At 36.4% G+C, this 24048-nt stretch overlaps 1 protein-coding gene across 5 annotated transcripts in view; it reads right to left on the bottom strand.

Moving 5' to 3' along the window:
• LOC150108645 (plasminogen receptor (KT)) overlaps nt 1-24048 on the bottom strand; it is a 155502-nt gene that overhangs the window by 76392 nt on the left and 55062 nt on the right. For all 5 annotated transcript variants that reach the window (XR_016550670.1, XM_090416105.1, XM_090416104.1 and 2 more), the window contains one exon: nt 8117-8247. Coding sequence is in view for 4 of the 5 variants with exons in the window: in XM_090416105.1 (XP_090272231.1) it covers nt 8117-8247 (131 nt within the window). In the remaining variant the exon portion in view is untranslated. The remainder of the gene's footprint in view (nt 1-8116; nt 8248-24048) is intronic.

Here is a 24048-nt window from a genome sequence, read left to right as displayed (position 1 = left end):
CACAAAAAATGCGGCTCAGCTAGAGTCAGAAAGTGACAGCGAATAAAATTTAACTAATAACCATATGTGCAGGTGTATTTGGACCTTTTCAAATTTCTATTTTATTAGTGGCACACTATTTTCTTTAAGAGCTGTATACATATATACAGGGTGTTCGGGATAAATTTGACATATTTATAATTAATTATATTTTTCCGTAAGTTACATGTATTAACACACACTTCTCTTCATTTAAAAGTTTGGACCCTTCTTCATTCATATACAAGATGTCAGAAAGGATGGATAGCTGGAACCCACCTGAATCATGGAAGAGAATAACTTGTATCATGATGATTCGTGCCCGCCATCAAAATAAGGATATTACGACTGCTGCCCAATGCTCCCTGAATACAGTAAAAACAATCAGGCATGAACTAGAGACTTGCAATGGTGACTACGAGGATGTAGCAAGAAGAAAGATCCCTAGCAGACGATCTGATTGCGTTCGTACAGCAGAATTCCTCGCAAATCTGCAGGAACAGGTGTTGAAGAACCCTGGCATTGGAATTCGGGCTTTGTTCGTGGAGTTGCTAACTGTAGTCAAGCCCTGGATAACAAGGGTAGCCAATGGTAGGCCGTATGTATGGCAGCAGAATTCGGCCCCTTGCCACACCTCTGGGAAAAGTCAAAAATGGTTGTCTGAAAATTTCTACGACTTCACCAGTCCAAATGTTTGGCCTCCAAACTCCCCAGACCTTAACCCCATGGATTATTTTGTATGGGGCGCAGTTGAAAAAGACACCAATCGCACTTCCAGTAATACAAAAGCCCAGTTAATGGATAAAATTAAAACAGTTTTTGCGGCCCTTCCCAGGGAGACTGTAGCATCAGCTTGTTCGAGGTTCCGAAGCAGAATTGAAGCTGTGATCGATGCTAATGGTGGTTATTTTGAGTAAATCTTGTTGATAGTATTGTAATTAACTCTGCCTGTAATGTTTTTTTGTCAATTCATTAAATTTAATAGATACAAAGAAGATTTTCTTTTTCCTTACGAAACTGTCAAATTTATCCCGAACACCCTGTATATATCGATAGCATGCAGGAGCCCCGACTACCAAGTCAAGGCAGCTCTGAATATATTGAATAACGAGCCATGGATCAGTGGGTTTGGGACTAGCGATCCCATGTGAAAATATTGCCATTCACCAACCTGAACTGGCCAGCGTGGTGAATTTATGGCCTAACCTTCCAAGATAAATCCAACAGAAATAAAATGGCCCTTATTCCCCGGAGGCTGGATTGTTACCACCTATGGCAGCAGGCAGTTAAACATGAAGACAGAGATTGATAAGAATCCCTGGGTAACCAGATCATGCTGCCATTGGAAACTAGACTTTAGAACATTAAACTGTAGGATTCTGAGCAGTGAAACACAGTTAACTGAACTAACTGAAGAGCTAAAGTGACCAAAATGGGACATTCTTGGATTGTGCGAAGTTAGACATAATGTAAAGAAATTCTTCAATTAAAAAATGGAGACATACTATATTACAGAGGCCAAGATAAGGAAAGAATCAGTGGAGTTGGATTCTTGATCAACAAAAAACTGAAGAACAACATAATAGAATTTGACAGTGTATTCGATCAAATCTCAAAAAGATACTCTCTTAAGCTCATCCAAGTCTATGCACCAACAATAAGTCATACTTGAACATGGTATGCTGTAAATTTGTGCGTATTTGTAGAAAGTGATGCTGTCATTAGGAGATCTTAACATGTGCCATGTAGTTAAAATAGGTTTAAAAGCAACCCTGATGTTAAAAGGCTTCATGAGTCTTGCTATTTTGATGGAGACTGAGCCCGCATAAGGTATGACGATGGACGATGCGTACTGTGTCACTAGAGGTTGTTGCTGGGGGTTGTTTCTATAGAGGATCTTTTGAATTATATTTTGTGGATAACCATTTTTGGATAGAGTTTTTGATATAAGTGAAAGCTCATCAAAAACATCTTTTTCTTCTGTGATGATATTTTTTGCTCTGTTTTTTAGCATATGTATAATGCGAAGTTTCTGTGCATAATGATGATTAGATGTAAAATGAAGATAACGTCTGATGTCTGTAAGTTAGCGATAGATTGCGAGCTTGATTTGTTCATTGTCTTGTTTTTAACTAGTACATCCAAAAAAAGGTAATTGATGGTTGTTTTCTAATTCTAATGTGAACTTAATTTTATGATGGAAAGAATTTATTTTTTAGAGGAACTCATAAGGTATCTTTCTTTTCTTTCCAAACAATGAACACATCGTCAACATATCTCCACCAGACTGATGGTTTCGGAGTTATTTTTGCTAGGATGTCATTTTCTAGTTTATCCATGAACAGATCCGCACACGGTGGTGACAGGGGACTGCCCAGGCTAAGCCTTCCAGTTGTTGATATACTGCATTGTTTACTTTAAAATAGTTAGACGTTGAGGCAATGGCGGAAAAGCTGTGCAATGTCATTTGGAAAGAGATCATCTATGATCTTAATTACTTCTTCGACCGGTACGTTTGAACAGAGAGACCACGTCTAGACTTGCAAATATGTTTGATATATTGATGTTTTTAAGTTTTTCAACGAAATGTTGACATTTCGTTGAAAAACTTAAAAACTTTCGTTGATTTCTATATCTTCTCCTTCAATAGACTACCTAGGTGTTTGGCTAGTAGATAGGTAGGAGAGTTTCTGCCATCCACGATCGGGCAAAGCAGAACTTCGTCTTTATGGACTTTTGGTACATCATATAGGCGTGGTGTTAATGGATGTAAAGATTTTAAATTTCTTTACAATTCTTGAGGCCATCTAGTCATATTGCGTATTAAAAGATGGTCTCGTGGTTTTTCAGGGTTGGATCTTTATCTAATATATGATATGTAGATGAATCAGAAATTAGAGTACCGATCTTCTTTATGTAATCTTTGGTATTCATAATAACTGTTCAGTTTCCTTTGTCTGCTTTAAGTGTGATAATGTCTTTGTTTCTTTTCAAGTTCAAAAGTGGCTTATTTTCAGAAGGTGTAATATTACGTTTCAGTGGTTTTGCGGTAGAGAGGATGACTGCACTTTTAAATCTTATCTCATTTTCTGCAGTCTCCGAAAGTGAAGAAAGACCTTTCTCAATATTACTTATGAAATCTTTTTTAGGATATGATTAGGAGCAATTGAGAAGTTGAAAAATTTTTTTTTTAATTTCTGATTCTTGTTTGGAAAGACTGCAGTCTGAAAGGTTGAAAATAACCTTACCATCTGGGAGACACGGTCTAGAGTTGTATTTTCTTCGATAGAGTTCATCAAATTTTTTAATTTGAGATACCTTACTAGACTGAAACACTTTGCTGTAGCAATTATGTATCATGCAGTCAATTATATTCCAAGTGCTATTATCTATGTTATTGGAAATATCATCAAAAAGGTCGTCACTGAAGGTCAATAAGATGCAGACAGTATTCTATCATTCCTAAGTTCTTAATAGTTAAAGAGCTCATAAAATCAAAAAAAGCAAAATGGATTTATTACAAAATTTCTTTAGCCTTACTCAGAGAGAGAGAGAGAGAATATAATATGTCAGATACGCACTGAACAAAATTGATCTTCAATGTCTAGACCTTTTTGATGATATTTCCAATAACATAGATAATGCCACTTGGAATATAATCGACCGCATGATACACAGCAGCTACAGCAAAGTGTTTCAGTCTAGTAAGGTATCTGAAATTAAAGAATTTGATGAACTCTATCGAAGAAAATACAACTCTAGACCATGTCTCCCAGATGACAAGGTTATTTTCAACCTTTCGGACTACAGTCTTTCCAAAAAAGAATCGGAAATTTCAAAAAAAGGTTTCAACTTCTCAATTGCTCCTAATCATATCCCAAAAATAGATTTCATAAGTAATATTGAGAAAGGTCTTTCTTCACTTTCAGAGACTGCAGCAAATGAGATAAGATTTAAAAGTACAATCATCCTCTCTACCGCAAAACCACCGAAACGTAATATTACACCCTCTGAAAAGAAGTCACTTTTGAACTTGAAAAGAAACAAAGACATTATAACACTTAAAGCAGACAAAGGAAACTCAACAGTTATTATGAATACCAAAGATTACATAAAGAAGATCAGTACTTTAATTTTGGATTAGTCTACATATTATATATTACATAAAGATCCAACCATGAAAAACCACGAGACCAATCTTTTAATACGCAATATGACTAGATGGCCTCAAGAATTACAAAGAAATTTAAAATCTTTACATCCATTAACACCACGCCTATATGATGTACCAAAAGTCCATAAAGACGGAGTTCTGCTTTGCCCGATCGTGGACGGCAGAAACTCTCCTACATACCTACTAGCCAAACACCTAGGTAGTCTGTTGAAGGAGAAGATATAGAAATCAGCCTCATACATAAAGAACTCTCAACATTTCATTGAAAAACTTAAAAATATCAATATATCAAACATATTTGTAAGTCTAGATGTGGTCTCTCTGTTCGAACGTACCAGTTGAAGAAGTAATTAAGATCATAGAAGATCTCTTTCCAAACGACATTGCGCAGCTTTTCCGCCTCAATGTCTAACTATTTTAAAGTAAACAATGCAGTATATCAACAACTGGAAGGCTTAGCCATGGGCAGTCCCCTGTCACCACCGTGTGCGGATCTGTTCATGGAAAAACTAGAAAATGACATCCTAGCAAAAATAACTCCGAAACCATCAGTTTGGTGGAGATATGTTGACAATGTGTTCATCGTTTGAAAAAACACGGAAGATACCTTATATGAGTTCCTCTAAAAAATAAATTCTTTCCATCATAAAATTAAGTTCACATTAGAATTAGAAAACAACCATCAATTACTTTTTTTTCGGATGTACTAGTTAAAAAACAAGATAATGGACAAATCAAGCTCGCAATCTATTGCAAACCTACAGACACCGGAAGTTATCTTCATTTTACATCTAATCATCATTATGCACAGAAACTTTGCATCATACATATGCTAAAAAACACAGCAAAAATATCATCACAGAAGAAAAAGATGTTTTTGATGAGCTCTCACTTATATCAAAAACTCTATCCAAAAATGGTTATCCACAAAATGTAATTCAAAAGATCCTCTATAGAAACAACCCCCAGCAAAAACCTCTAGTGACACAGTACGCATCGTCCATCGTCATACCTTATGCAGGCTCAGTCTCCATCAAAATTGCAAGAATCATGAAGCCTTTTACATCAGGGCTGGTTTTAAACCTATTTTAACTACATGGCACATGTTAAGATCTCCTAAGGACAGCATCGCTTTCTACAAATAAGTCATATCCCTAATTCTACAATAAAGGAAAATATCATTTCAGAATTGTAATGGGAGACTTTAATGCTGGAATTGGTATACAACATTCAGATGAAAGCTCAATGGGAAATTTTGGATATGGCATGAGAGACGACAGAGGAGCAAGGTTAATAGAATTTGTGAAAAAAGAAAACCTGTATATCACGAATTCCTTTTTCAAGAAAAAAACACATAGAAAGTGGACATGGAAAAACTAGTGAAATTGACTTTATCCTCAGCAATAAGAAAAACATCTTTCAAGACTGCTCTGTTATGAACACCTTCAACATTGGAAGTGGCCATCGAATTTAAACCAAAAAGAAAGAAGAAAATGTTTTGGAGATCAAAGCAAAACATAGATGTACACAAACTCAACATTAAAAAAGATATATTCCAAAACGAACTAAACAATATATTTAAATATCTTATTATAGATGACAATGCTTGTCTATCATAATGTAATGACATTATTACCCAAAACCTTTTACAATGCACACTTGAAATAGCTGGTACCACAGAACAGAAACGAGAAAATCTCTGAAGAAACAAAACAGCTTATGAAGATACAAAGAGAAATAAAGCAATCAATTAACCTACAGAATAAAACTGAATACACTGAATTGTGCAAAACGATCAGAAAACACATCACAGAAGAAATAAGAAAATTCAATTGCAAATTCATAAAACAAACAACTGAAAACAACAGTAGTCTCAAAAAAGCCAAACAGCAATTGATGACTAGCAACAAACAGATGGTTGCAGTCAAACTATAAGACGGGAAGATCACAAAAGATAGATATGCTACAGCAAAAAGAGTTGAAGAATTTTACTTGATATTATATCAGGATGATGAATTAAACGAAGACAACTGTGAAACAGCTGAAGTGCCACAGGTACCACAGACACCAGAAGAAGTTATGTGGAGCATCCAGAGCTTGCAAAATGGGAAAGCTGCAGGTGAAGATGGAGGTAGTATGCTGAACTCCTAAAAACAGGTGGAGAAATAATTTACAAACTCTTAGCAAAATTATTTACTTTATGCACGAAGAAAAATGATGTACCAACAACATGGAAGAAGGCTACCCTAATTCTGATACATAAAAAAGGTGAGATAGAAAACTTGATGAACTACCGACCTATCAGTCTACTATCAGTGGTTTACAACGTGTTTACAAAAGTCTTAGCTCATAGGCTTTATGTGACTCTACACCTTGCGCAACCAAAAGGACAGGCAGGCTTTCGAAGGCTTTAGTATAATGGACCATATTCAAGTTGTACAGCAGATTATTGAACAGTGTAATGAATATCAATTACCACTATGTTTTAGTTTTATTGACTATGAGAAAGCCTTTGATTCACTTAAAACTTGTGCAATACTTAAAGCATTATGAAACCAACAAATGGAGGAGCCATACATCAGGACCATCAAATCAGCATACGCCAATGCCAGCAGGAATTCATTTCAGTGGAAACATCTCTACTGTGGGAATATAGAGAGGTATAAGACAGGGAGACACAATATCTCCAAAATTATTCAAAACGTGCCTAGAAGAAATATTCAAACTTCTTGATTGGGAAGGGAAAGGTCTGAAGCTAAATGGAAGATATTTAAGCCATTTACACTTTGCAGATGGCATAGTTATCTTTACTTCAACTGTGCATGAATTACAGACTCATATCCATGAACTCCAAATTACTAGCAAAACAGCTGGCCTAAAGATAAACTTAAAGAAGCCCCAAGTTATGTTCAATAGCTATGTCCAACCAGAAATAATAAAAATCAATAATGATGAAATTAAACAAGTAGATCATTACATATACTTAGGACAACAGATATCAATGGAACAAAATTAAAAGGTACACAATACTTGGGTGGAAAGCATTTGGAAAACTACATTCAGTATTCAAAAGCCAACTACCATTATGCCTGAAGAGAAAAGTTTTTAACCAATGTATACTTCTTATATTGACATATGGCTGTGAAACATGGACACTAAAGTCAAAGGGAATTCAAAAATTAAGAAGAACACAATTTAATATGGAAAGAAGTATGCTTGGTATCACAAGATTGGATCACAAAATGAATACATTGGATAAGAAATCAAACCAAAGTCTCTGACATCATAGGAAGATTGAAACATCTGAAGTGGCAATCGGCTGGGCATATTGCTCTAAGACAAGATCAATGATAGACAAAAGTACTGGGTTTTATTCCATGAGAGGAAACACGACCACAACGCCAACTTAAATCACGGTGGATTGATGATGTCATCAGATTTTCAGGACATGGGAAAGGAGAGCCATGGACAGACAGTTTTGGAGTAATCTTGGAAAGGCCTTCATCCAGCAGTGGATCGACAATGGCTGATGACATATATATGTTTATATATGTTTTGTTTGAAAATAACTTATTGTTCATATTGGGTTTTCACATCTGGAACCATTCTTCTATTTTTTCAAATGCACTGTATCCTTTTTTACATGGTTTTCATTTATACGATTTTTCCTGGAATCAATCTACCGTGTAAATGGAGAATGGGTGCATACGAATAATCACACCATTTATTATCTCCACGTGTTTATTAAAATTGCCACCATAACTACCATCTAACTATTTATTCATAGCTGCACTCTGTCTAGGAAAAATTCTATCATGCACAGCATGCAGATATCTGATATTAGCAAATATGTCCAACTATTTATATAAGTAATAAGCACGGAGCTCAGAGTAAATTAAGATAAAACAGAAAAAAAAAACTCACCCTATTAGCATTCCTACAGATGCTAACACATAGAATGATCCTAACCAATAAAAAAGCTCTCTTGATCTAGCAAGCTGTAAAGCCATCATTCTTTCTCTCATTTGGTTCTGCAAGTGAATCTGACGTTCCAACTATGAGAAAAAATAATTTAATCAGAAATAACATCAGAAAACAGAGACAAAAGAAACTTATATCAATTAACACATTAGAAACATATTGCCACAATTTCACGTTGTTGGAAGTTTTTCTTCTTGATTATACTATTAGTTAATGATACCAAGAAATTATATTCTTGGTTTAATCCTTTATCCAAGTGAAAGCAAACAAAATTTGCACCTGAAGTATTTTCATGACTGGGCAAGTCGAATATAGTGGCTAATGACTTCACATCACTTGCCTTAGTATCCCATAATGCAAAGCATATATCCTTACGGACATGTATTTTTTTTTTTTTTTTAAACAACGAAACCTGTGGTGCGATCATAATTTCATCCTAAGTATCTTAGGACATCATCAGTACAGTAGTTTTAAACAATAATAGGAATAACATACAGTTAGGGCGTATGATTACAATAGAATCTCAGTAAATGTGCTACAGTAGTAAAAATTATTTAACACAAATTTGTATGACAATTTCCCATACTTTAGGAATAGTAAGAACATCGTTTCGGTTTAAGTTTGGTCTGTGTAGTAGGGCTTCAGAACTTTCTTTGTATAAACGTTCATGTTTATATAAAGATCTATGTAAAATTATATAAAGATCCTCCGAAGAATCTCTCAACCAAGAATTAGAAGAAATCAAAAATACAGCCATCCTAAATGGATATAATCCTAAAACAACTCAAAAAATCATCAGTAGTCACTTCTCCACACATCAAACCAGACAAAAAGAAGTCCATAGGATTCCCATACCTTACGTTAAAGGCATCTCAGAACGTCTTTCTAAAATTATGAAGAAATACAATTTTGCCACTACTTACAAACCTATCAACCAAATTTACAACTTGTTACCTTCTCCTAAGGACAAACTCTCACCTTTGATGTTGCCTGGCATTTATATGATTCCATGCTCATGCAAACTGTCTTACTTTGGACAGATGGGTAGGTCTGTTCAGAAACGTATCTCGGAACATCAAGACCACATTCGTCTTTTTAAACCGCAGAAATCTGGCCTCTCTCAACATGGAATTGAAAATCCAAACCATAGGATCCATTGGGAAAAGTCTAAACTTTTACATAGATCTTTATATAAACATGAACGTTTATACAAAGAAAGTTCTGAAGCCCCACTACACAGACCAAACTTAAACCGCAACGACGTTCTTACTATTCCTAAAGTATGGGAATTGTCATACAAAATTGTGTTAAATAATTAATTTTTTTTTTTTTTTTTTTTGGTTGTACTACTGTAGCATGTTATGCACGTTTAATGAGATTCTATTGTAATCATGCGCCTTAACTGTATGTTATTCCTATTATTGTTTAAAACTACTGTACTGATGATGTCCTAAGATACTTAGGATGAAATATTTACAATTAAATAATTTTCACTGTGGTTAATACATGTGTTTCTTTTAATTATGGACATGTATAATGCTATGCATTATGGGAAGGGCCACTACCCAGACCGATTTCAACCTTTATTGAGGTCACATCAGTGGAAGCCAGACCCAGAGGGATACCAAGGCTGAAGTAATGCAGAAATCATATTTCCACATACGGGTAGCCAAATACTTCAGGCACAAACTTTGTTTGCTTACACTTGGATAAAAGGATTAAATGAAGAATATAATTTCTCAATATCTTTAACTTATTGCTTATTTCAGTTCTAAATAATAATATGAAGCAAAAAAGTTCAAAGAATAGTACTAACACCATACATCAGTAAAACAGAAAACTTGGTCTACTGTCATATTTTGTATAACAATAAGCTAAGGACTTGTTTACTAAATAATTACTTTACATAAAAAATACCATATCATAGTAAAATCCTATAAATAAAAAACACATAGCCACAATCAAAAAAAAAAAATTAATAAGATTATGATTTGCTTTCAATATGGTTTGTGCATCATAAACCATCTTTGGGGTAAGCAAATAAACAATGGAAAATAAATTTTAAAAAATTTAAAACTACACGCTGTAAACAATGGTCTTCTCATGTAGTCACAAGGCTGTCAAGTTGAAAACTATTAGGATCCTTTAAAAAAAAAAAAAAGGTTAAGGCTGGCATGATGTAGAAGCTTCTATGTAGCAACTTTGTATAATTAATCTTATGTTTTGTAAAGCTGGCCCTGTGACATTTAAAACAAATACATTTTAAAATATATTTGCTTAAAATGAAATGACTCATTCATCCAAAAAAAAGTTGCAGTTGCATTGAATGCGATGGAGAAATCTTTAGAAAAAGGTAAAAGTAGGATGATTCGGTTGATTAGTTTGTATATGAATGCAAGTTGTAATTCCTTAAGAACATGAAACACATGGTCGGAAATGCCCTTAATACACGAAATAGGAATCCTATGGGAGTCATCTCTTCACACACAATATGGAGAGAAATGGTTGATGATTTTATTAATGATTTCTGGGTTGTAGCTGTTGAGAACATTGATTTACTTTGATAGAAATTTCTTGTTGAAGAGCAGTGTGTAAAGAACAGGTGATGCAAGCTCTTAACAGCAGTGACTTCATTATACCACATTTTTGAGAAGGATAATGTGCTAATATTTGATGGAAATAATGACCAGAATATATAAGTGAGAGTCACATGCTCATTTGATAATCATGTCTAGACAGGGTAAAATTTCATTTGATTTTAGGATTAAATCATTAATATTTTTTGGTCAAAGACGTAGTTTTTACTGCATGTGATTCCAAATAGCAAAGCCATCATCCAAGTAATGGATCCAAAGTTAAGGTTTAGAAGATATTTTTTCTTCTAAGTGTTATAGACAAAAGTTGGCTAAAATCAGTGACAACAATTAACAGCAATCCCTACAGGAAGTTTTTCCACTTGGTTAAGATGCCAAGAAATTATATTCTTGGTTTAATCCTTTATGCAAGTGTAAGCAAACAAAGATTGCTCATGAAGGACAAGGCAAATCGTATAAGAGACTAATGACTTCACATCATTTGCCTTAGTATCCCATAATGCAATTATATTAATATATATGTATTAATATAATGCTATGGATTATGAGAACTATCCAGACCAGTTTCGACCTTTATTGAGGTCATCAGTGGGAGTCAGACCAGAGGTGATATCAAGATTGAAGTAACACAGAAATCATATTTCCATATACGAGTAGGTACATCTTATTATTAAAATGCTCTGGATTAGAGATAGTTGTTGGAAGTTTTTCCACTTGGTTATACTGGGTAGTGACCCTTCTCATAACGCTTGGTATTTTACATGTCCGTAAGGATATGTGCTTTGCATTATAGGATACTAAGGCAATTGATGTGAAGTCACCATCATCATCATCATCAAATTCCTGCCATGTACCCTCAAGGGGTGTACAGGATATGACAGTACTACATGAAAAAATTACATCATTACTAACTTCCTATCTACAATTTTCCTCCAAATCAGTCTGTTACTTGTCAAGACTCCAACATTATCAGATCTTATATTTCTATCATCTAAGGCACTTTGTACCGTATCAATCCACCTATATCTTGGTCTTCCTCTGGGTCGTTTTCCTGCCAACCTGGCAGAGAACACTTGTTTTGCTAATCTTTCCTCTCCCATTCTATTTAAGTGACCATACCATCTGAGATTAGCTCTGCTAACGCATTCCTGGATGCTGACAATGTCAAGTTCTTTTCTAATATCCTCATTTTTAATATGATATTGCCATTGATGCCATCTGTTCACGCCTCTAATCTTTCTCAGGACTCTCATATCTGCGGTCTCTAGTCTTTGGTCAAGTGTTTTACTTCTGACCCAGCTCTCAGATCCATAAGTTAAAATTGGTTTGAACACAGTCTTGTATACAGCTAATTTAGTGTTCCGACTAATTTCTTTCTTATTCCATATGAATTTATTCAATTGACTTCCCACGATACCAGCTTTGCTGATTCTGTTGTCTATTTCTATATTTAGTTTACCATCTTCAGTAAAAATTGTGCCTAAGTAGCTGAAATGGTTTACTTGTTCCACAGGTTCTCCATTCACATGGAGATGTGAAGTCATTAGACTCTATATACGAGTTTCCTTGTCCTGAAAATACTTCGGGCACAAACTTTGTTTGCTTATACTTGGATAAAGGATTCAACCAAGAATATAATTTCTTGGCATCATTAATTTACAGCAGTCCCTTCAATTTGCCATTCCAAGTGAATCCTGAATTCATAAACTTAAAAAAAAGTTTGACAATGTTAGCTGAAATTAATTTTAGTCATAAATAATGTCAAATAAAATCTATTGTAGGGGGAAAAAACAGTTATCATTCTTGGATTAACACCAGATCACCTAACAGTATTCTTTCTTTTACTATGCACACACACACACACACACGCACGCATGCGTGCTGCTTCGAAAGAAGTCAACAGACATCATCATCATCAAGGGCAAGGTGCATGTAATGTTTGTAGCCAGTATAAATTGGAGGAATATGATGCTCCCAAGTAAGTGCAAGTCTGTATGGGTGAATTGAGAAGGAAACTGTTGATGATGATGCAAAAGTGGTAGCATACTAGTTAATCATTGTGAAGTAGAGAGTTTGCAGGATGATTTAAATAGGTTGATATAAAGGAAAAAGCTAATGAGCGCCAATTTAAAAAGTATAAAGTTATGCATTTTGGGATGAAAAGATTACAATCTTACATTGATGAAGTTGTATATTAGGAAATGATGAAGCTGGAGAAGTTTAAAAGGTAGACTGCAAAAGTGGTAAAGGCAGCTCATAGGATTTTTTGGTCATTAAAGAACAAACTAACAAGCAGAGATAAGGAATTTGCTAATTCTTTTTATAAGCTTTGATATGGCCATATCTAGATTAACCTCTCTACTGGCCGAGGTAGATGAAATAGTGAGACCAAATTGCACTTCTTATCCATGTTATTCAACAGAGGTCGCTTGGTGTGGCACTGATTAGATCGTCAGCTTGTCGAGAGCTCCTGAAAAGATTAGTAGTATTTTGTGTTAACATTAGATATTTTACTAGAATTTTAAGTAGTATTGTTTGCTTTTTGTTTCTTGGTGTGTCTGTGAAATTTTTGCGTGTTTTCTGTTATTTTAATTATTATTTTTAAGATAAGATAGCGTACACATGGCACCGATAAAGAAAAAAATGGCGACCAGGTCGGCATGTTTGTTTAAGAGTTTTGATGTAAATAAACGAATTTATGCAATGTTCTGTCTGTGAGATGTATGCCTTGCGAAGAGCGGTGGAAGTCTGGTTAGAAAGTGATAGTGGAGTTAATATGTGCAGAAAGTGTAAAGAGAATGAGGATTTCAAGTGTGTTTCGTGTGTCGAGAGTGACATCGTTAACGATAGTCAGAATGTAGAAAATGGTGGTATGCTAGAGAATTGCGTGGTAGTGCCAGATAGGTGTGAGAGCATCGCTGAAAGTGTAAATGAATGTAGAAATACAGAAAGAATGGATGATTTGATCAATAATGAAAATGGTGAGATAAATGCGAGTAGCGAAATTGCCCGTTTGAGATACACAGAGCTAAAAGACAACTGGAGCGTATGGAAAAATGTGTGTTGAACGTACCGACAAATAACCGGCGGAAGTCTGTGACGGCAAATAACAGAATGTTCGTAAACGTCAATAAAATGAAGGAGCGAGTGCTGTATGGGGATTCGCTATTAAGAGGTGTAATAATTGAGAGTTTAACGAAGTCGTACCAGCCGGGTGCGAACATAAAGGACGTCAGCGAATCTATTCGACTGCAAAAACAGAGGGTGAAAGAGATGATAATCGTGGCAGGAACGAATGATTTGAAAGAGGACAAAATGGAAATGATAGAGGATGTGAGGGAGTTATTTGAGGTAGCAAAAGAGAAGAGTGAGAGAGTTAGGATGGTGAGTATCTTACTGCGGCATGACAGCGAAGTGTTTAGAAGGAGGGCCATAATTGCCAATGACTTTATGCGTGGGTTATGCATGGAGAGCGGTGTGGAATTTGTGGATGTGTGGAATGAGTTTGATGGGTGAAAGGACTTATATAAGATGGATGGGTTACATTTGAATGGAGTTGGTGTACGGAGACTTGAAAAAGTGTTGATGAATGATGTGGAAGTGGATGTACAGACTCAGGGAAACTAGATTTATTAAGGGGGGGGGGAGTAGATATGCAGACTATAGGGAGGCAGTTAAGTGTATGAATGAGTATATTATGCCCGAGCGAGTACGACGGACAGCAAATCAGAATGGGATAGTTAGTATAAGGCATCAAAGTAGGGATGGGACAAATGGGCTTCTGCAATTCATGTACACTAATGCCAGGAGTATTAGGAACAAGAAGGAAGAGTTTTTGGCCATGGTTGGCACTTCCAGGCCACAGGTTGTTGGTATTAATGAAACATGGCTGACAGAAGATGATAAAGCTAGTGGGATTGAATGCGACGGGTATAGCGTGTTCAGGAGTGACAGGGTGAATAAAAAGGGGGGAGGAGTGTTATTGACGATAGCTGATGAGCTACAGCCAAGGAGTATAGAAGTTGAACTGCAGGATGGGGAAAAAAGCACATTTGAGGCTGTTTGGTGTGAAATAGAATCTAGCAGAACAAAATATACAATTGGGTGCTGCTATAGACCAGGTGATGGAATAGATGGTGGGGATAGTATGCATAAGCAAATAGAAGAAATGAGTGGAAGGAGAATAATTATTATGGGTGATTTCAATTATGGTAACATTGACTGGAAAGAGGAGAGGGCACATGGGAGGAAGGAATTGGATTTTATGCGGTTATTAAGGGACAACTATCTACGGCAACATGTAGTGGAAAATACCAGGGGGCAGAGAGTGCTGGACCTAGTAATTGCAACTAAGAATGTGGCTGTAACGAACATGACCATGTTGCCACCAATTGGTGAGGGTGACCATAAGGTCATGACTTGGGAGGTGGCTAAAGGAGTCGAATTTACAATTAAGACAGGGTACATGTGGAATTACCGGGCTGGAAAGTATGATAAGCTTAGGTGTGTGCTTGGCTCAATGCCATGGCATGTGAAACTGCAAGGGCTGGATGTTGATAGTGCATGGGAGGTGGTTAAGAACTGTTTGTAGGAGGCAATGGTTGACTGTATACCAAGAGTCCGAATAATAAATCAAGTAGGGGTTAAATGGATGAATAACACTATTAAGCTTGAGTTGCAAAAAAAGAAACAATTGTGGAGGGAATTTAAGGAGAAGGGTGACCATCAGGCGCAGGAACAGTATAAAGCTCAGGCCAGGATGGTAACAAGGGTGGTAAAAAAAGCAAAAGCAGATTACGAAAGGAAATTGGCCACGCAGGCTAAAGAGAATCCAAACAGTTTTTTCAATATGTTGCAAGTAAAAGGAAAAATGCTCATGGTAGAATGATCTTAAAAAATGCTGAGGGAGGTAACCGAATCAATCGATATTGTGGAATTACTGAGCGAGCGCTTTGCAAGAGTATATCATCCAGGTGGTGACTTTGCAGGAATGGAAGAAACAACAGCTTATACTGAAATTGTGATGAATGAAGTAGAGGTAACTAGTCTATTACAGAACCTCAAAGTCAATACATCTGTGGGATTGGGTGGTATACCAGCTCATGTCGTACGTGAAGCGGCTAAAGAACTGTCAGTGCCCTTGACCATTTTGTTTAATTTAAGCCTCAGGACTGGGTCAGTCCCAAGGGGGTGGAAAGAGGGGAAAATAGTTCCGCTGCATAAAGGTGGTTCCAAGGCTGCTGTTGAAAATTACCGGCCAATCAGCATAACAGGAATCATTATCAAGGTCTTAGAGAAAATAGTCAAGAGGAAAATACAAGATTGGATAGAAGAAAATGGGATACCGTATCGGGGACAGCATGGTTTTGTGAGGGGTAGGTCATGCCTCAGTAACTTGCTCACGTATTATAACACAGTGACAGCTGAACTGTATAAGGGTAATGGGTTTACAGTGATTCTACTGGACCTTGCTAAGGCCTTTGACAGGATACTACATGGAATTCTAATCAGTAAATTGCAGCATATGGGGATGGACATAGGGTTGGTGAGATGGATAGGAGGGTGATTGACGGAGAGATATCAGAGAGTGGTTTACTCAGGAGTAGAGTCCACAAGACGGCCTGTGACTAGTGGTGTGCCACAAGGATCTGTTCTTGGACCACTGCTGTTTAATTTGTTCATAAATGATATAGGAAAGGATCTGAGAGGAACAGTTCATTTGTTTGCGGATGATGCGAAGTTGGGTAGGGCAATAGTGAATGCAGATGACGTCAAAATTTTGCAGGATGATTTGGATAGATTGGAGGTCTGGGCTAAGGAGAATGGATGTCAATTTAATGTGGCAAAATGTAAGGTTATGCATTTTGGGGTGAAAAGATTGGCGGCAGTTTACTGCATTGGTGGAACCGTGCTCCAGGAAATTGATGAGGCACGAGATTTAGGAGTGTTGGTGGATAAGGAATTGAAATTTAGGGGACACATTGCAAAAGTGGCCAAATCAGCTCATCAAATTACTTGGTTGCTGAAGAATACGTTGACATGCAGAGACAAGCAGGTTATTGTTCCTCTGTATCGAGCCTTGATAAGACCCCATCTCGACTACTGTGCTCAATTTTGGTCACCTAGGTATCTTCTTGATCGGGAGGAGGTGGAGAGGATCCAGAGGCGAGTGACCAAGATGATAGCAGGTCTGTGGAATAAACCTTATGAGAACAGGTTGAGGATTTGTGGGTCGCAAAAATTGGTTGATAGGCAGAGGAGGGGAGATATGATTGAGACATTCAAATTACTGAAGGGTTTCTATAAAATTAATTCAGAGGATATTTTTGAGAACAGGGCTGGTTGTGGGAGGACTAGGGGACATCCATGGAAACTGGGCAAAAGTGTGGTTAGTAAAGGTGTTAGAGCTGGGTTCTTTACTTTTAGAGTAGTGAATGAGTGGAATGCGCTCCCTGAGTCTGTGGTGGATGCTGTGACAGTGAACGAGTTTAAGGCGTGATATGATAGATACTGTATGAATGTCGAATAGTTGTGATGAATATGATTTGGGGCCTCCCTCGATGAGTCTAATAACTCCCTGGAGTTGCCCGTAATAATAGCAATAATAGTAATAGTAATAATAAATGTTACAGAATCGTATCCAGATTTAGCTGGACGTCTATAAACGTCATGGCCGTTGAGAGATTAATGCACGTCACTAGGATCTAAAGGCAAGTTACTGAGATGGTGAGTGGTTTGTGGAATGCTTCCTACGGCAATAAATTCAGGTTATGCAGGTGGCAATAGTTCACTGATAGGTGGAAAAAAAAGGGACAATGATAGAAAAATTTATGTTACTAAAAGGATTATAATTATAGAACTGATGCAGAGCAAATTTTTTTGGAAGGGATAGTTCCTGGAAATTGGTAAGAGAGAGAGTGTTTAGCAAGGATATGAGATATGATTTTTTTAATTATATTACAGATTTTTCATCAAGAAGTGAATGGGTGGAATGAGTTGTCAGAGCGTGTTTTACTTTATAAGTGAATGCATTCATTGACAAACAGTGGGTCTATGGTGATGAGTCTTTGGACTCCATGTAGATTACTGTAATAATAATAATAATACAGTAATCTCTCAATTTCTCCCTCAAAGGTATCTCCACCTTGACATGGTGGGGGAGCTTGCATGCTCTGACAACCCAGAGTGCTATACCGGCAGTTCTTAGCAACTGACAGGATCACCCAAGCCAGTCAGGTCTCGTTTGGATAGAAGCCACACTAAGCGAGATACCTGGAAGTGGACAACCGCATATTTCAGTACTGGCATGAGGCTGAAGATATGCAATATCACCAAAAGGCTCATGTCCAGACACTTATTTGGTTATTGAATCAGCATTATTGGCAAGCAATAGCTCTGTGGTGGAGAAGGCAAAGGGGGAACCACTCTACTATCCTTCCATGACAACCATAGCCACAATGAAGAATGATGATAAGAGTGGGGCAGCTGCCAGCCTGGCAAACCAAGGTAGTACTCCAGGCACAGAGGGTAAAGAAACATGCACTCCAATCTCAACACCTGCTGAGAACCTATGATGTTCAAAAAACTGATACCTTTCCCAGACACAATCCAACTATGTCCAAAAAAGCACCAATTAAGGAAAATTACATGTATTGGTACTTGGAATGTACAAGGATTACTGCATACAGGCAAACTGGACATAGTGCAAAATGAAATCAAAAGACTACACATCGACATACTAGGAATCACAGAAAAACAAGGGACTCTTTATATCACAGCTAGGCGATATTTATTTTGCTGGACATGATTCTATAAGCAGAAATGGAGTAGCAATAATTGTCAGAAAATGTATGTGCAAATCAGTGTTGAGCTACAACCCAATGAACAACAGAATAATTTCCTTAAGGATTGACTGTAATCCAATACCAATCACACTCTTACAAATTTATGCCCTCTACAAGTGATCCAGACGAAGAGACCACTGGCTTCTTGTACAGGGATCTGAGTTTAGCCATAGATACGATATCAAAAAAGAAACATTTTAATCATTAAGGGTGATTTCTGAAGTTGAAGCCTCCCATAATAATGACTTAACTTGCACTCATTGTACAAATCTGCTGATGCATGTATTCCACATCATCCCTGGCCTATAGCAGCAAACAATTTTATATTTTGTCCTATTGGCCTCAATCTCACACTATATTGACTCAAAAGAACTACCATTTGCCTGTGAAAATACTAAATCCATCATATTCTGTCTCTGTAACAATGTCATCTGCTCTTAGCCAAGTCTCATTAATTTCTATAATTTTTGGTGAGATTGCACTAACCAATGGCAATGCCAAAAACTCTTCACTACTCTTCCTGATGCTTCTGGCATTATTAGTATATAGAAATTGTATAGAAAACTACATTTATATCTTGAATTGACTACCCTCCATTCAATATTTTTGCCTGAGAGACTAGATGCCACATTTTTTGTTCATTGACACATTCATCCACTGCATAGACACCTTCATACACACTCGAGTGCATCTGCCATAATTTTAGTTTTCCAGACTTTCAGCAAACATGGCTCTCTCTAGACCAGTGATGGCGAACCTTTTTACCCAGGTGTGTCAATTTTTTTTTTCTTTAAATATTGACGTTGATGTGCCACTTGCATACATGCATTATAAATGTAACTACATAATCATAGATGGTGACTTATACATATCATATTAGGCTATTTATTTAATAGGACATTGATATAAAATTTATGAATTCATATTATACAATTAATTTAATAAACTGAAATTACAAACTTACATTACATTTAATGACTTTTCTGTTGCTGACTACTGGTAGAAAGTTCTTTCAATGAACAAACCTACCTTCGACTTAACTGAGAGCGCTCTTATATGATTTCTCGCAGTTTTTTCATCAGAATACCAATATTTTTCAACATCCAAGGTGTGTCACCTGAAACCCTCAAGTGTGTCAGTGCTGACATGTGTGTCATAGGTTCGTCATCACTGCTCTAGACACTTAACTCCAAATCTATTTAAATGTAGTTCATCATCATAGTACAGATCTTTCCATCCATCAAACTCAGGCCATAGTTCCACAAACTCAATCTCATTCCTTCTGTTTAACCTGCATATTGATTCATTAGCTATCATCACCCTCATTCTCAGTTCACCTCTATCATAGCATGGCTGCAGACTTATAAATTTCCTTCTTGCTCTTCTTTTTTGCTTCTTCCAACAACTCTTTAATTTCCTCCCTGCAATACTTTTCACCTCTCTTGTTACATTTCCATCATAAACAATCAATTCTGTTACTTTCCCTTTCTGAATTCTGACCATATTACTAATATAATTTTCACATCAAGTACACAAGATTTTTAGTACATTTGTGAAGGACTTATCATAGAATTGCCAAGAAAAATTATCTTATGCACTTCCTCTCATTTATTCTTAGTATAATTAATTCATGCAAATATATTATGGCTAAGAAATTAGAAATAGAATATAATTTTAAGCATTTCATAAAGTTCCCATACATGGAATATATGAAATTATGTTCTTTAGGTGTTATAAGTCCTTATATAAGTCGTTTATAAGGACTTATAACTTTATAGCCTTTATAAGGACTTTATATAGAAGTTGGGGTGCTTAAGGGTCAAAGCTGTATAACTGAGAGGAGACCTCCACACAGCCTTTAAAGGAATGTGGAGAACCGACCAGGGCTTCTGACCTAATGTCCAATCTACTGAATGAACGAGGATGTGCTGGCAATTTGGGATTTAGCCGACCAAATTGTATTCTTATTAGCTTAAACCAAAATGACAGTACAACATGACAGAATTTCATGCTGGCTGGGGCATCGCCTGGTTAAACAAGACCCCTGTTGTTTTTACCAGGGAACCAGGGCAAACAGCGAAAAGTCAGCTACTAGAACAAATCTGAAAACACATCCCAACTCAACATCAGAGTTCAAGATTGGTATTATCAACATAAGAAGCCTGAATGGTAAAGAAATGGAGCTAGCTGAGGAATTAGATAAGTACCAAAGCGACATAACAGGGGTGACTGAAACAAAAAAGACAAAAACTAGTGAGCTCATTCTGAGCAATAAACACAAAATGTTATATTCAGGCAATGCCAATCAAGGAAAAGGAGTAACAGCCTTGGTATTCAACATTATACACGAGGCTAATCTACTTGATTGGCAGACAGTATCAAGTAGAGTGATATGGGCAAATATCAGAATGGGGAACTGGACAATTAGACTTATTTGTGACTATTGTCCCACAGAAAGTTCTACTAAGGTACAAGTGGAGGAATTTTTTGAGGCTTTAGGGAAAGCAATTGACACAATGAAAAAGGAAAAGTTGGTCCTTGTTTGGGATCTAAATAGTAGAGTAGAAAATGATATAATCATTTGGGAAATTTTGGAGAAAAGAGCAAAGCTAATAATAATGGCAAATATCTGTTGGATTTCTGCTAAGGACATGGACTGGTTATTAATAACACAATGTTCCAACATAAAAATGTGCACAAATTCAAATGGAGAGAAGAGGCAAGGAATAAGAAAGTCTCATTGACTATGTTATTGTTGATAGTGATGTTTTCCCTGCAGGACACCAGAGTGTACAGAGGATTTGAAATTGGAAGTGATCACTATTTAGTCTTGAGCAGGATAAAATTGAATTTCATATTGAAAAGAATAACATGTAAGAAAGTTTTAAAGCGAATAAAAGTTGAGCAGCTCTCAGATGTGAACTGTAGACTAAAATACACAATGATTATTGAAGAAAAAATGAAAGAGTTTGAGAACAGGAACCAAACCTTGAAGATTCAGTGGCAAGCCATGAAGAAAACACTGATTGATTCAGCCAGAGAGGCATGTGGTGAAGTTGTCTGCAAGGATAGAAAAATCAGAACTCCATGGTGGACATATTAAATTAAAGTGGCAGTAAAGGAAAAGAAGAAAGCATATTAAAAGTCCTTAGAGAATAAGTCAGCTTGTGCTTTTAGAGAATACAGAGACAAATGTAAGAAAGCTAAACACTGTGTAAAACTAGCTAAACAAAAGTCATGGGAAGACTCTGGTAAGAACATAGAAAATAAATATCAAGAAGGTGGCAAGATATTCACTCTTGATGAAAGCTCAGAAATGGAGGAAAGAGCGCTATAAAAGGAATTAGAGATGATAAAGGTGACATGAAAACTGGAGAAAAAGATATCCTTGATGTATGGAGTAATTACTTCGAAAAATTGCTAAATGAAACAAGCAGTAATAGCACAGTGGTAAAAAACACTCAACAGACATGCAGGCAGGAATACATATCCATACTTGAAGTAGAAAAAGCCATCATAGGCTTGAAATGTGAAAAGGCAGCTGGAGTAGATGATATTTGACCAAAAATGCTCAAGTATGGAGGTGTAAAAGTCTTTCAGTGGTTGCACTGCATAGTTCAGAAGGCCCCTGAACACAGGGACGAATTCCAGATGATTGGAGTAGAATTCTCATAGTACTCATATATAAAAATGGAAATAAAACTGAATGTGAGAATTACAGAGGTATTTCTCTACTGAGTGTTCCTGGTAAGATTTATGCAAGTATTCGTGAAAAACGGTTGAAAAAGATTGTGGAAGAAAAGCTTGGTGAAGAACAAGCTGGATTCAGGCCAAATAAAGGCTTCACTTTATGACAAATAGTTGAGAAATCATGAGAATATAACAAAGATCTGTATTTAAGTTTTGTAGATCTGATAACAAAGTGCCAAGAGAGAAGCTATTCCATATGCTACACAATATGGTGTGAATGAGGCATTGTATCAAGCAATACTTACTCTGTATTTGAGTTGTAAGTCAGCTGTTAGAATTGAAGGAAGTACAGGAAGATGGTTAAATGTTAAATCTGGTGTGAGACAAGGATGTCCATTATCCCCTCTGTTATTCATTATCTATATATATCACATTATGAAGGAAAGTGGTATTAAACTTGATATCAAAATTGGAGATGTTAATGTCAGCTCTTTGCTTCATACGAATGATGTCATACTTCTAAATAAATCTGCTGCAAGTCTGCAAGATTCCCTGACTAAACTGAATAACTGTTGTAATAGATATGGTATGAAGGTCAGCAATAAAGACAAAGACAATGAAAATAGGCAGAAGCACTGAAAATATCAACTGCATTGTGAATGGAGAGTCTATAGAACAAGTGAAACTTTTCAGCTACTTAGGCATGATTTTTAGTGAAGATGGTAAATTAAATATGGAAATAGACAACAGAATTAACAAAGCTGGCATGGTAGGAAGTCAACTATTTATATGGAATAAGGGAGAAATTAGTCAAAACACTAAATTAACTGTATACAAGACAGTGTTCAAACCAGTTTTAAGTTAAGGATCTGAGAGCTGGGTCAAAAATAAAACACTTGACCAAAGACTAGAGACTGCAGATATGACAGTGCTGAGAAAGAGTAGGGGCATGAACAGATGGCATCAATGGCAATATCATATTAAAAATGAGGATATTAGAAAAGAACTTGACATTGTCAGCATCTAGGAATGCGTTAGCAGTGTTAATCTCAGGTGGTATGGTTACTTAAACAGACTGGGCGAGGAAAGATTAGCAAAACAAGTGCTTTCTGCCAGGTTGGCAGGAAAAAGACCCAGAGGAAGACCAACATATAGGCAGATTGATACAGTAAAAAGTGCCTCAGAAGACAGAAATATAAGATCTGATAATGTTGGAGTCTTGACAGGTAATAGACTGATTTTGAGTAAAATTGTAGATAGGAAGTTACTAATGATGTAAATTTTTCATGTACTATCATATCCTGATATGATAGTACACCCCTTGAAGGTACATTGGCAGGAATTTGATGATGATGAGAGTGATTTCAATGCAAAAGTTTAACAAAGGATGGAAGACCACAACAAGAAAGTACTGGGATCTCACGGACCAGGCACCCAAAATCAGAGGTCACAACTCTATCAACAACAACATATGCAGAGAAACTGAATGTCGTGCAAATCAAAATCAAATCAAAGACTGATAGGCTTTTGTAAAAATGAGAACTTATGGTTACTAATACCTTTTGTAAAAGGTATTAGTAACCATAAGTTAGGCTTTTGTAAAAATGAGAACTTATGGTTACTAATACCTTCTTTGAGCAACACAAACAGAGACTGTACACCTGGAGGTCGTCTGGAGACTGAACAAGGAACCAAACTGATTACATCGTTATTTACAAAAGATGGAGATCTATAATGAAAGATGTTA

The sequence above is a fragment of the Typopeltis vanoorti genome, chromosome 3, assembly GCF_054136105.1.
Source record: "Typopeltis vanoorti isolate ZY-2024b chromosome 3, IOZ_Tvanoo_1.0, whole genome shotgun sequence".
Classification (NCBI taxonomy): Eukaryota; Metazoa; Arthropoda; class Arachnida; order Uropygi; family Thelyphonidae; genus Typopeltis; species Typopeltis vanoorti.
Note: the sequence above shows the minus strand (reverse complement) of the source record. Positions and strands in the feature narration are given on the sequence as shown.